Raw genomic sequence first — 14,804 nt, forward strand, 5'->3', positions numbered from 1 at the left:
GTTGCTTTTAATTGCTAGTCAATTTAATGTGTTCTTGAAGATTTTTTTAATACATTCTGAATGATTGATTTCTTACCAGTAGCAGAATATTTATTGCTTTTCAGTTTCTTGTCTCATCTGTTCTTGGAATAGTCATTAAACTGTTATTTACTTGTAGCCTAACAGGACATATTACCTGATGGACCCAAGTGGGAATGCTCATAAATGGTGCAAAAAGATACATGAAGTTTGGCGGCACAGATACCATCAGAATGCTGCTAACTAGTAAAGCTCATCCAAAATATCCCAGCCTCCCTACTTGCTGCTAGAACTCCACGTGCAGCCGATCAGAGGAATCTTCCCAACCCACCTGTTTATCCATCTCAAGGGGAAGCATATGTCTGAAATATTTTGTTGTTTTTTTTAAAAAAAACAAACACAAATGGAATTCAGGGTCGCTTTGCTCGCTCTTTGTGCTTCTGTTGAGGCTTCCACATGCATATCGTTGCAGTGAAGATCTTGCTTTTGTGCACTTCAGCTCAATTTCTGCTGCAAACTAGTAGATAGACCTTGCATTACCAGCTTCACTTAAGACCAGTTAAAACCAATCCACACGCACACACCCCAAATTGTATACCAGCCCTGTATTTTATGGGGCTGGTTATTTTTGTGACTTTCAGATTATCATTAAACTGTATTTCATCAGGGAGCTTCTAAATGCCTCCACTGAGGTATAACTATTACCTCTCTTCCTCTCCCCCCTCCAGTCTCTGTTGCACCGCCGCCCCCCTTCTTTTCCCTAGGCTTACTGGTGTATGGCATTTGCAGTCAGGTCAGTTGCACCCTTGCATAACTCCTAATATAGTTCTGGTTGCAGGATTTCCGTGGTACTTAATTATAATTATGTGAGTGAATCAGATACATGTGTCTGGCAGGCAGACTCTGATGATACAGGTTGTAAGAGTAAAACGCTGAATTGGGCACTGAAAAAATGCGTATAAAGTTTTAAAGATGAAATTTTAATTTTAATTTGATGCATTTACATGTTTAATCAAGGGACAATAAATTTACCAGCATGCTTTTAACTAATACTAACTAAAAATGAACTTTTTAGTAAAAAAACAAAAAAATGTTACTATTGAAGTAGTAAATAGACTTCACCTTTTCAGGAGATGAGGGCAAGTAGCTTTCTTTCCAGGGTGTGCATGTATTGTGCATTTTAGTGGGGCCAACCTATTTACTTGGGTAGAGAAGGAAGAGTGAAAATTTTGTACAATAGATGACTTTTGATTTATTTGTCTTTGTATAATGAGATGTACAAATATTCCTGTCTTGGTCCTTAGCCAAACATCTCAGACCTTTTAGCAATTCTGAAAATATTTTAAACAATTTAAATATATTAGGCCCTTATATTGACTTTAAAAAATGTCAATACAGAGAACATTTATGGTACTTGAGGCATATCTATATAATGAAAATATTTTGTCCATATCGGCCGACTTCATCCTTTTCAAATTAAGTTTTTTGTGGTCAAACATTTCCTGTAACATAGCAAAGACTTCATTTCTACACATTAAAAATAACTTCTCATGGTTTTTCCCCATGTATTTGTGCTTCTGGGAATCTGGGACCCCCTGGAAAGGGTAAATCCAGGCCTGGAAAGGCATTTCTCCTTCATGTTTTATGCAGTATAAATACCACACCCACTTGTTCGTTTGCAAAGAAGTGCCTCATCTTTGCTCCTTTGCCTCTTAAATTCTTTTAGTACAATATACATCTCCTGCTCTCTTAAGGAAGAAAGTCCTGTGGTAGTGTTACGATCATAGTCGGACTCCATTTTTGTGGTTAGCCAGAATGCCCCAGAAGCAATTGGGCAATGCTAGATGTACTTAGAGAGGGTTATTGTGGGCATTAGGAGTGATGTATCACTTGCCTTGGAGGAGATAGTTCAGGATCTGTTTCCAGAACCTTAAAAAAAAAAAAATTGTGATTTACTGCATTCTTCATAATTTTTGTTCTGGAGGAAGAACTAGTATGTAGTAGGATTCTGTACCGACAAGTCTGTGCAAATACTGACAAGTTCACTACTTGTATTGTCATGTTTGAGAGGAGCTACAGTGCCTCTAAAGTTCCTAACAAAAGGCAAAAGTAAAAGATAGATCTCTTGTTACAATCAGGCTAGTTTGAAAGTAGCTTCACCCCTGCTCAAAAGGCAAAATTGCTTACTACTGAAATCTGAGTATTACAGTGCTCTTGCATCTACACCTGCATTAAGCCCCACAGACATTATCATGACCAAGACATGATATTGTACTTCAGAGTTTGTTGCTGTAGTGTCAAATAATGCCAAAGCTGTCAAGCTCCACTTGCATGTTGGCTCTCTCTGAGGTCAGTGCCACAGGTTCTGGATTAAAGGTCTTTTAGCACTGAGCTGTAGCTGGATAATATTGCTTTCTTTGGAAGACACTGATAAGGATGGGATTAAACAGAATCTCAATATATGCATTGCTGTTACTCAGTATGAAACAGTGTTGCCAAGTGGGGCATAGGTGAGAGTAACCTCCACAAATTAATCTAGGTGATGCATATGCCTTTCACTGCCCTTTCAATGGGGGCGTAGTGGTGGAAAGATTGACCATAGGGAGAAAAATGCACTTAACGTGAGAAATAGTGTCCACTGGTTTGCTGGCAGCTTAGCTACATATTGGGAAGAACTGTGTATGATAGAGGCCTGGATCCTACATGTGATAGGTACATCTCGGGGAGAATTGGGGCTCAGCAGTTAATGCCAATGCATGGAGGAGAATGCAAATTGAAGGCATCTCTAGGGCATCTCCCTTAGTGGTAGGTGGCCACTAGCAGCTTTTGCACACTCCTCGCTACAAGTATCTTCAAGAGCAGAATCTGCTCGTTCATTTTGCTTTCTACCCTAAACGCTTGCTATTTCCAGAAGATTGTGGGGGAAACGGTGTGAATCACACCAGCAGATGTTTAGCTTGACATTCTGACTCCAGAAATATGTTCAACTCCACTGATGAGTCTACTTTTTCTGTTGGATGGAATCTGATGGAAAGAAAGCAGGGATATTGCTGCTATATAGTATACTTGAGCCATCCCTTTACTATCCCTTTATTTGTTCAGTCTTTCTGCACAAGTTCAAAACTGTTTGGCTAACCTGAAAGGCTGTTTTTAGCACTGCTAACCTCTATGTCCTAAGCACAGTTCTGAGCTTGGTTAATTTTAACAAGATCATAGTAGCATCACTTTCTTAACTGTAACACAGCTCTTGTCTGTCATGAGTAGTTCAACACAACTGTGTGGGTTTTATGATTTGTTGTGAAACCAGTGGGAGTCTCAGGACCTTGTAAACTATCTAGTGTTGCTGTTATTCCCCTTAGCACATGAACCATCTGCTATGTATAATTCCCCAAAACCTCCTTTGGTCTGGATAAAAGTGTTATGCCCATGCATAATACAGACTTAAGTATTACACTTGCAAGCTGAAAAGATGTAATTTCTTCTACTAGTTTTGATGACTGGGTATGGTTTAACTTTTTTTTTCCCCATAAATGTTCCCCAGTTTTGAAATGACACTGACACCTTGTATGGTATGTCACCTGCAACCTGTAATATAACAAGCACTGAAAATTGTGTTTGCATGCATCTGGGATGGAGGGTCTTATATGAAGTCAATGCTAGGATGATCTGTGGCAGTATGGGGCAATATTACACTTATCTATTTCTGTTTTGATGAGCCATGTAAAAGTGGAGATGGGTGTTCTTGGCTCAGAAACATTGTCTATGAGGATGGTGGTAGCTACACCAGTAAAGTACAGTTCTGTCTTGCCCCTAACCCCAACTGAGAGCTGTCTTCCTACTTCAGCACACGTGCTGCACTTCTGCTTACCTCTGAATAAGGGAAATGGAGAGAGTTTCAGAGCTTTGGACTCTTAAAACTAGATGGTACTAAACCCTAGACCATATGTAAAAGGGAAAGACTGTTTCCATTGACTTTTGACAGAAGAGGAAGGTGGGACATAATGGAGGTCTTTTACTTCAGTCTTGTGAGATTTTGCTTGGCATCTTTTTATAGTTACCAGGAGAGGAAAATCAGAAATACCAACACTGCTACATACCAAGAGATAAGTGAAATGGTTTCATGAATGAAAATGATCTCAAAGAGGGATAAATTGCCTTTACCAAATTTTTGGCCCCTGTTAACTTATGGAGGCAGAGAGGGACTCTCAGTTTTAGGCCCTTAGATGGAGGAAAGGGCTTACATGTAAGTAGCTTGCTAACGATGTGCATGACATAGTCCTACTCCTCCTCTTGTCAAGGCTGGGCTTTTTAAAAAAAACCATAACCCTGAAGTTTTAACAAATTGGTGTGGTATTTATATCACTTTGAAGCATTTGGTGAATGCCTCAAGTATTTTATTTCTAGGCAGATATTTTACTATTCAAATTAGGAATCACTCCTGCAAGGCCTCATGGTCCAAAGGTCATCTGGCTCTGCTTTGACTGAGCTTGCAGGTGAGTAATTCTGTTTTCAGCTAAAATGGTGGCCATAATGAAACTCAAATTTAGCCATAAACCTATGTTTCCCATGGCCTTGTTTCCTCTGTTTTGGAAGCAATGCGACTCTATAGAATGAACATCTTTGACAAGGAAAAAACCAATTGGCGAACATCCCGTGGTCCAGTCTGTCTGTCTGTCTGAATGACAATGAATGGGGATAGTTGCTGTTTAGAAAGCATCCTATGACCATATACTAAGTTTGATTGGATGAGGCAGAGTGTACTAAATTGTGGCAGGATTTACAACTGCTGTATCTGTTTGACAACAACAATTGGGAACTATAATCAGTTTTGATAGTCGTCTGTTAGCTGTCTTTCAGGTTGGTGGCAGTCAGTTATAATGTGTGTACTATTCTCTACCTGGTTTGTAGCTGTGACTGTGATGTACAGGCAAAGCAAAAACTAAAGACCTTACAAAACAGAAGCAAATAATGCAATGATATTAGGATACACACTTTTGTATTTTTATTCTTATAAGGTTATTTGCTGGCTCTCAGTGGCCCCTAGTTTAGTCTGTGTTATTTAAATTCTAATATATGAATTATTTGGATTGAATTCATGTTCGGGGCCATGGTGTTGTATGTATTGATGTACAGCCTTGAATGTGAATAATTATTGTAAACTATATTTACATCTTTTCTGGCTTTATTATATAAATTTTCTATTGGTCGATGATTTAATCATATCTCATAATTTAATGACTCTGTTTATCCTCCCTCGACAGATCTGTGCCGTAGCCGTAGTTAGTGACTGGATGATGGATTTTCACTTATGCTCGATAGTCTTGTAATAAAAGCATGTAGGGTCCAAGGCCCGGCTCCCGCCTCCTCTTTCCGCGCCGGTCCGGTTGCGGGCGGGGACCGGGGTTGCGGGGTGCGGCGGAACTTCCGGCGGGGACACGAGTCCGACGGGCACTTCCGGCGGGGGGGGGGGAATTGCAAATCCGGGCTGACGCTTCCGGAGGGAGGAGCCGGCGCGCGGGCTGCCCGGAGCGGGTGGGGTGGTGTCCGCTCGCTGAGCTAGGCCCTTCGCCGCGACGGGGGCTGCCTGGGCCGGCGGGCAGAGCACGCTTCCGGCAGGGAGGGGCAGACCGGGCTGCGATCGCTGCCGGGCACTTCCGGCGGGCGGGGCGGGGCGGGGCGGGGCGCGGGGGCCGGATCGGGGACGGGCCTTCCGGCGGGCTGAGGATGGCGGCGGAGAACCACTGCGATTTCCCGGGTCCTGGCGGTGGCCCCGGCCCGGGCGGGCCCTGCCGGCGTTGCAGCTCCGGAGCCCCCGGCGGCGTCCCGGGCAAGTGGGTGCGGCTGAACGTGGGCGGCACCTGCTTTCTCACCACGCGGCAGACGCTGTGCCGGGACCCCAAGTCCTTCCTCTTCCGCCTCTGCCAGGCCGATCCCGACTTGGACTCGGACAAGGTGAGGTCGAGCGCGGGACGGTGCGGGCTCTGAGCTGGGCTTTGGGGGCGGGGCGCAAGCCTGGAGTTGTTCCTATGGTTCAGCACCTCTGCCTCCCACCTGGGCCAGCCTGCGTGTCGCGGGGATCCTGTTGCGGTCATCACCTTCCCCCCGAGGTCCAGCCGCAGCCGCTGCGCCTGCCTCGCTGTTCAGCTTGTTATGAAAAGAGGAAGCAGTGGCGCAGTCCTAGGAAAGGAGTCCCGCGTTGCACGTGGCCGTAGCTGGGGACTTATCTCCAATGGGGTGAATCTCCTTGGTCCCATGTGGAGCAGAGCAACCTGCTCTAGCGCGGTCTCGATCGCAGCGTGCACGGGTTGCATGGCGTTTTCAGGCTAAGCAGGTTCTCCAACTGGGGCTCGTAGGTGTTCGTGGAGGACGCAGACTGGCAGAATGGTGAAGATAGGTCAGTCGTGGAGAGTGATTGCATTTGCTCGGTAAACTAACTGCGGTTAACATGAGCTATAAATAAATTCCTCGTTTGCATCGTTCTGGGCAGAAAGGCTTAAGCATCGTGCTCAGAGGGGGGTTTTTTAAGTCGCAGAATCACCAACTGTGAGGGCTGGAAGGGAGCTCAGGAGTCGCATCCAATCCAGCCCCCTGCTCAGAGCAGGACCAGGCCCAAGCCCAACTACATCATCCCAGCCAGGGCTTTGTCTACCTGGGTCTTAAACATCTCCAAGGATGGAGACTCCACCACCTCTCTGGGTGACCTGTCCCAGTGCTTCACCACCCTCGTCTTGAGAGAGTTTTTCTTAATATCCAGCGTTGGCCTCCCTGGCTGCACCCTGAGCCTGTTGCTCTGTCTAGTCATCCTTGTATCGAGGGGTCACTGCTGCTGCCGACAAGTTGCTCTTTCTGCTTCTGGGTCTACAGAACTTCCAGGCTGAGCCCTTTTGTCTGACGTCCCTTTCTTGGGGAGTGGACTGCACAATCCAACCCTCTGGGACCTTGGAACCAGCGCCTGGTACTTCCCCAGCTTGTAGAGGCACTCTGAGCTTATAAATTCATCCCTTCAGGAATAATTTGACATGAAAGGAAGGAAGCACAGACTTTTGCAAAAGAATTTCCTAACTAATGACTTTACTGCAAAAGCAATTGAGTTACAGACAGGGTGGATAAAAATCAATGATTAAAAACAAAATTCAAAATCAGATTTTTATTTAAAACATTTTTGATGTAATCACATTTTAATTTCTTTCAAGGTGCTTTAAAAAAAATAGACCTATGTAAAGATGGTTTTAATTGAAGATATGTTAAAGCTCAAAGATATCATGGAGTAGGGATTAGAACTTCTAATTATAAGCTATTTGTGTTAATACATTCATGTAACCTTTTTAGAAAAGCTTTATAAATAGGTCACAACAGGCCATGGACTATGTTAGGGGCCCAATCTTATGGGGTTCCCAGAGGCTTCTCTAAAGATTAGTCAAGACTTAAGAAAACCACTCTACCCAATGGGACTCAGTGTTCAGTCTAGAAGATCCCATTAAGCATCTCTGTGATGCTTAGTTTCAGTTCTCAACTTGTGTCTCCAGAGGGAACATCTTTCTTAATAGCAGTATATGGGGATGAGAGGTAACGGCCCCGATTACCCACCCATCAGCCCTCTTGCAAGTTTGCGTACACACAGTAAAGCCCTTAACTCTCTCTGAAAGTTCAAAGTTTCAAGAAGTTAAATGAATAAAGGATATCAAAAAAGAATGCACTTTTTGTAGAAAAGTGATTAAATCAAGGCTTCCTGGCCAGTGATTTAAATTGCAATTATAATCATAATTTAAGCCAATTTGATTTAAATCAAATCCACCCTGGTTACACATCCTTGAAATGTAGCAGAAGTTTTGACACACTATCCCCGAGTCTGATCTTGCCCTTCCCCCGAGTTCTGCGTGGGTCAGTATTTCAAGCCGGGCAGGGAGCTTTCTGTCCTCTTCTATGGTTGACTCCTTCACCACCTTTCACAGTAGAACCCCCTCTCTTAAATACAGTGTCTTGCCTTTTGCCACGTGCTGCAAAGGGATCCTCCAGTTCCTTTCCTCAGGCATGCGTGTCCCACGAGCAGGTCACGCTATAGGAGAAATGTAGTATTCCATGGATGTAGGCCAACAGGTGGGACTATCAAAGCTGATGGCCCTGGACTGTCTTGCTGGCTTTCTGATGGTCCTTCAGTGAGGTGTCAGGTTTGTGCTCCTGGTTGGGCCTCCATCCACGGGGTCTACAGTGATGTGCCCTGGGCAAGTTTAGACATGTTCAGTGTGTAATGCAGAGCAGTATTCCTAATGCAAAATGGAGTTCACAGCTGTCAGACATTTCACTCTCACAAGCACTGTCTGCACTGGTATTACCAATGGTTTCTCAAAAGAAGAGCTCTTGAGTGTCTTGGAGGCAGGCAAACAATGCTGGTCTTTGGTTTTCCATTAATCTGCCAGGTCACTTATTTGAAATCTTGAGAAAAAAGTCAGAAATAGAGCTGTTTCTCTAAAATACCATCTAGGCAAGAACAGCTCTAACATCAGGAATGGGGGGGGAAAAAAAAGACTACCAAACTGGACCAAGGTTACCTGGAGTCAGCAAACTGGGAGAAGTGAAGTTAACCATCCTGGAAAGACGTTATAAAGTGGCAGAAAATAGTAATAGAGTGAATTATTAGGAATGGGGATAGAAAAAAATTACGAACATGCTCCAGAGTGTAAAGTGAATTATATGATCACAGATGTTTTTGTTTTTGTTAGTTACATATGTAATTGTCTCCTGGATTTAAACTATACCGTACTCTCAAATCTAGAGTTCCACTGTATGTGCTGTTCACTATGTGTTGAAATCCCAGGCATTTCTCTCCGTGAAATGCGATTAGGTAGCTTCCTAAAATTCCATTTTGTGCCATGTATAATTCTTCCTCTTTTAAGCATATTTATAAGCTGATTTGTAGGTCTTCGGATTCTTTTTTCTATTGGCCGTTCTTCATTTTGAATGTTGAACTACAGATTTCAGTTCTGTATTGTGCATCCCTGGTAGTTGTTCCCCACCTTCCTTTATACTGTAAACTGTGATTTGGTATCCAATCAGAATACCTTTTTTTCCCCCCCCCCACAAGCTTCAAGACCTGTGTCATTACTACTGGAGGATTACAAGCTTCCGGAAGAGGCAGGAATTAATGTTTATATCAGGTTTAAATTATTTGTAACTATCATGGTATTGAGCAAGTTATAATAGAAAGCCAGCTTAACCTTACCACATCCTGTACGAAATCTGGTCCCATATGGAAGAGGCTCAAAATACATTGTTTCCGTGTTTTCCAGGGTAACATTTACAATGTGCTTCATCCCTTTGCATTTAGGACTGAAAGCCAAGGACCACATTTCAGCAAATTAAACAGTGGCAATAATCCTCTTCACAATTCACAATAGTTTCTAGGGTCGGAAGGGACCTGAGTAGATCATCTAGTCCGACACCCTGCCATGGCAGGAAAGAGTACTGGGGTCAAACGACCCCAGCAAGGTGTTCATCTAACCTCCTCTTAAAAACCCCCAGGGTAGGAGCCAGCACCACTTCTCTTGGAAGTTGGTTCCATATCCTAGCCGCCCAGACCGTGAAGTCGCGCCTCCTGATGTCTAGCCTAAATCTCCCCTCTGCCAGCTTTTGACCGTTATTCCTGGTTACTCCTGGTGGTGCTCGGGGGAACAGTGACTCCCCCAATGCCCGCTGATCCCCCCTGACTAGTTTATAACAGGCCACTAGATCCCCCCATAGCCTTCTCTTGTGGAGGCTGAATAGGTTCTGTCTTCATTAGAATCTCGGTTCAAGAGCTCTTGAAAGTGTTCGTTCCACTGCTCTTTTATGGTGGAGCTGTCTTTAAAGAGTTAAATTGAATACCTGTCCCCAACTAACATGTGCACACAAGTGTGCAAACCAGTGTGTCCGATTTGCAACACATCTTAGCAATACTAATGAATGTTTGTGGTTGTGTTTAGTTCTGAAGATTGTGTCCTGTGTTGAAGTGTCTCTTCGAGAAAGTTGTGTTCAATCTCTTTGCAAAGGAAATGCTTGCAGGTTGTAGGGTAATGTGATGTCTTAGTTTATCAAAGCATTTGTGGATCAGGCCTGAAGGATTACACACACTCTAAACATCACCACCATTATACATTTAAATGGCCTACAAACAGCCAATCGAGCTGTATTTAGTCAGTTAATAATAAAAGTACTTTTTGAGACTGCTGCAGGACAGTATAGATTGTCATGCTTGTATTAGCAAGTGTGCTGTACGTAGCTCTCTGAATGACACTTCCTTAGAGTTTACGCTGGGGTCCTAAATTTCTGTCTGTCGCAGGTTTTCTCATTTGGTGAATGCTGGATTGAATGAAGTAAAATTCTACCTGAACTTCGCTAATGGAGGTGCAGAGAATAACACCAGCTCGTGGTTCTGACCACATCAGCTCATGCTGTAAGACTCTATTGATGGTGCTCTTAGCTTCACAGCTTGCCTTTGCATTGCAGTCCTAACCCATCTAGCAAACTATAACTTATCAGGATCTTGGGCTCTGCCTTCTTACCACCGTTCTTGACCTGTGTCACAGACTAGTCAGCCCCTGTGAAGCCTGGATGCCTTGCCCCTCATGCATGTGGGCTTTTAATACTGAATTTTTCTTATGTTCCCTCAGATCTGTCCTGAAGACTCGCCTCTGCCATGTTGCCTGCCAAACCCAGCCAGTTGACGGGTTGCAGATAATGAGCTGGGATTATCTTTCTTTTTTAACCTTCCACTCTCTAACTCTTAACTCATATTCAGCAGCAGGTCTTGTAACCAACAAAACTCTGCCAGACCTTCATGCATATTTGCTTCCTGGGGTAACCCTACTTCCCCCTCCTCTTTCTCTGTCTGACAGCCACACCTGACAGGGTGTAGTCACTCTGCATGTGCCTCACCTGGCTCTGTGGGCATCCAATCTCAGTGGGGCCTTTTGGCTCTACTATAATATCAGTATATACTTCTAATAATTATTATGGCTTCTGAAATACTTTAAATGTCTACAGATATCCCCTGCAGTCAGATATCTTTGTAATTAGATCAGTGCCAAGCATTTCTGTATCTACTTATACAGGCAATGCTTACATTTTACTGGTGAGTGGAAAGCTGCTTTCTTTTTTTCCTTTCCCTGTTTGAGCTCACTTTATCATATTGTATTTGTGCTAATCAGTAGACTTCTTCCAAAGCACTTTTCTGCAATTAAAAGAATGTCTAGGCTGCAGTCCAAAGGTTTGGCTGCAATATGTATAGCTATATGCTAGCTAGCTTTAAACTGGTAGCAGTCCAACTGCAGTAGAATGGGCTTTATCATGAACTGTCTAAACCTGGATAGAGGACCCTAACTGTGTAGTTGGCAGTTAAAGCAGTCTTCTTGGTGGTATGGGCAATCAATACTCAAACTATTGAGTTTGAAGCTGGGTTAGGTACCAATATATCTGTGTGAGCTGTAGCCACAGCTTTGAACTGGAGTGCAGACATAACTCTAACCCTAGTTTTGCCTCTTATCTTTACAGTATGGCAGGAGGCAGGCCAGAATGCCACCTTATAAACCAACTGCCTTGTACCTAACTTGAGACTGACATGGTTATCTGCCTCTCTCTACAGTATGGTAAAACTGCTTTATTTGAGAAGGAGAAGCTCTGGGAACTGTGTGTTCAGATGAACTAGTCCTGTGGGAGAACATATGGCTTTTTTCATTGCAGTTTAGAAGAATCCAGCCCAGATTTAGAATCCTAATGGCTGGGAGTTGGAGCAGCTGACTTGCAGGATTGCTATGTCTGCATTTACTGGGTTTATGGTTATGTAAATATCTTTAAAGCTCTGCTATAAGCTGCTTTCCTTTTTTTAAAGCAGTGATCTCAACATCCAAGTGCTTGCTTTATCTTTAAGTGAATTAGAAAATAGCTTCTGAAGAAGGTGTGAAAGTGCCTCTGCACAATATTGAAGGACAAAAAGATAGCTCAACTGTCATTTAGAGTAAGAAGGCCTTTGCAATGTAAATACGCTTAGAGCTTCCATTTTACATCGTATTTCAGCACTACTTACAGCATAGTGACACGATACTCTCCTCTTCCCATCTACTATCCTGTGGTCGGCATTTTATATCTTGGCTTGTTAGGCACCTTTAAGCAGGACTTACCTGAGCCCAAGCCTGATTGTGCATAGATTAAAGTCCAAGATGCACGTACCTTTTAGATGAAGCTTTTCCCCAAAAAGACCACCCAGCAATACATTTATTACATTTCACACCTTTGTAGTCCAGTGGGGAGAAAGTGTGTTGCACAGGATTCTTCAGCCTCTTCATGACTCACTGAAGCATTTATACAGTAAAGTGATGGCTGCCTGGTTGAGAGATTTTTGGGTAGCCATCCATTTGAATTCAAGCAGCTCTCTCTCATCATAATCACAACTGCTGGCAAAGCTTAATTCTTGGAAAGTTTTGTACCTGTGTATTTGTGTCTGTCTCACTTTGAATATTTGTTCATGTGCCACCTTGGTGCGTGCACCTAATGACAGGCACGGGGAGGCTTTGTGCAACCTCAGACAGGGACCCCAATCACTCCGGAGAGAGCCCCAGAACTCGCCTGCCATGACTTTGAATGTTTCTCTAGTGGTTGGGTCTCCCGTGGGCAGTCCCTTGAGATTGGTTGTTCTTTCTGATGGATATTTGTGGGGCTCCACCTCCCCTACACCCCCGCCATATGCCAGCCTCTGACGGGCCACCTGATCTTGATGCAGCTAGCCCTCCGGTCATGATGGTACTTACTCATTGCCTACCTTCAAGTCTCAGGTCTTCAGGTACCTCGGTGGACTACGGGACCATTGGGTGTTCCTCTCTCCTACAGGTCTCTCTCATAGTTTCATAGTTTTTAGGGTCGGAAGGGACCTGAGTAGATCATCTAGTCTGACCCCGTACCATGGCAGGAAGGAGTACTGGGGTCAAACAACCCCAGCAAGGTGTACATCTAATCTCCTCTTAAAGACCCCCAGGGTAGGAGCCTGCACCACTTCTCTTGGAAGTTGGTTCCAGACCCTAGCCGCCCTGACCGTGAAGTAGTGCCTCCTGATATCTAGCCTAAATCTACCCTCTGCCAGCTTGTGTTATTCCCGGTCACTCCTGGAAGTGCTCAGGGGAACAGGGACTTCCCCAGTGCCTGCTGATCTCCCCCTGACTAGATCCCCCCTCAGCTTTCTCTTGTGGAGGCTGAACAGGTTCAGGTCCTGTAGCCTCTCCTCATAGGGCCTGCCCTGCTGCCCCCTGATCATGCAAGTGGCCCTCCTCTGGACCCTCTCCATGTTGGCCACATCCCTCTTGAAGTGCAGCGCCCAGAACTGGATGCAGTACTCCAACTTCGGCCTGACCAGTGCCGCACAGAGAGGAATATCACCTCCTTGGGCCTGCTCAAGGTGCATCTGTGGATGCATGCCAAGGTGCGGTTGGCCTTCCTGACTGCCTCCCCACACTGCCGGCCCATGTTCATCTTGGAGTCAATGATGACTCCAAGATCCTTTTCTGCCTCTGTACTGACAAGAGGGGAGTTCCCCTGCCTGTAGGTATGGTGCTGGTTCTTCCTCCCCAGGTGCAACACTTTGCACTTGTCTGTGTTGAATCCCATCCTATTCTTATCCGCCCACTCCTGTAACTTGTCTAGGTCTGATTGCAACCTATTCCTCCCTTGTAGCGTGCCCACATCCCCCCACATCTTAATGTCATCAGCAAATTTGAACAGGGTGCTTTTTACCTCCTCGTCCAAGTCACTGATGAAGATGTTGAACAGTGCAGGCCTGAGGACTGAGCCCTGGGGGACCCCACTGCCCACATCCCTCCAGGCCCAAAATGACCCATCCACCACCAGTGCCAGCCGCTTGTCAGTTCTTGTGAGTGGCTCCTGAGATTCAGTTGTTGTACGGACCCCTCAGCACTGAGATAGCAAAGAATTAAAAATAAACCAACAGACAAAGAAAATGACAAAAGAAGAATATGCACAGGCCAGATGGTAGTGAACGGATGGACATGCAAAAGGAACATAAAGGCTGGTAAAGAAAAACAAAGAGATCAGACTGGACTGCCTTGATATATTGCCTGCACTAGAGCCTGTGCTTGGCAGTTTCCACCAACACTGTCCTGCCCTCTACCTTGGCTGTGCTCCCTCCACTTTTCTCGGGGTCAGCTCTTCTCCCCTGGCCCAGTCTCTGAGCACCCATCGCTGGGAGTCTCTTCCATCCATGGACTTCTCCCTGCTCTTTCCTGAGCGGCATTTCCTCCCACAGGCTGGTACTGCCTGTGACCGGCGTGGAGGCTTGTTGCGGCTGCCGCTGCCTGGGGCATCCCTGTCCGCTCCGGACTTCCCCCTTCTTGCCAGCGCTGTCTGCTGCTGGCATGGAGAGCCTTTGCAGCTTCCGCTGCCCCTCCCACCCTTCCCGGCTCTCAGCTTTTACCAACTTTTATCTTCGCTGGCTGGTGCTTGTCAGTGACGTCACCCGCCGGCTTCTGTATATAGGCGCAGCTGATGAACTGCACAGCTTTCTTCTGTTGGCATTGCTCGTCTGGACTCCGGCTTCCTAGAGTGAGTGAGTATTCTTGGGTTTCGGGGCTGCTTCTTTAGGGTTGCATGGCCCCCGTGTTTATACCCTTGGGTCAGTATTCAAATAGTGTAGTTTATGCTGTTTCCAACATGAGTTTTCTGTTAAAAAAAAAAAAAAAAAAAAAAAGACATGGTCTATTATTGCCAACAGACCATGAAATATAAAATTAGTCTTAACTTTAAAGGAA

The 14,804-nt window shown here is 44.9% G+C and overlaps 2 protein-coding genes across 2 annotated transcripts in view; both read left to right on the forward strand.

Moving 5' to 3' along the window:
* Positions 1–5,366, forward strand: part of PDPK1 (3-phosphoinositide dependent protein kinase 1) — a 46,796-nt gene extending 41,430 nt beyond the window's left edge. The window contains exon 14 of the mRNA XM_090023635.1: positions 158–5,366. Coding sequence (XP_089879761.1) covers positions 158–265 — 108 coding nt within the window. The 3' untranslated portion in view covers positions 266–5,366. The remainder of the gene's footprint in view (positions 1–157) is intronic.
* A 324-nt stretch (positions 5,367–5,690) lies between these two features.
* The window catches only part of KCTD5 (potassium channel tetramerization domain containing 5), a 55,806-nt gene continuing 46,692 nt past the window's right edge, over positions 5,691–14,804 (forward strand). The window contains exon 1 of the mRNA XM_090023636.1: positions 5,691–5,970. Coding sequence (XP_089879762.1) covers positions 5,743–5,970 — 228 coding nt within the window. The 5' untranslated portion in view covers positions 5,691–5,742. The remainder of the gene's footprint in view (positions 5,971–14,804) is intronic.

Source organism: Crocodylus siamensis, chromosome 12 (genome assembly GCF_052110815.1).
Source record: "Crocodylus siamensis isolate JL-2025a chromosome 12, ASM5211081v1, whole genome shotgun sequence".
NCBI lineage: Eukaryota > Metazoa > Chordata > Crocodylia > Crocodylidae > Crocodylus > Crocodylus siamensis.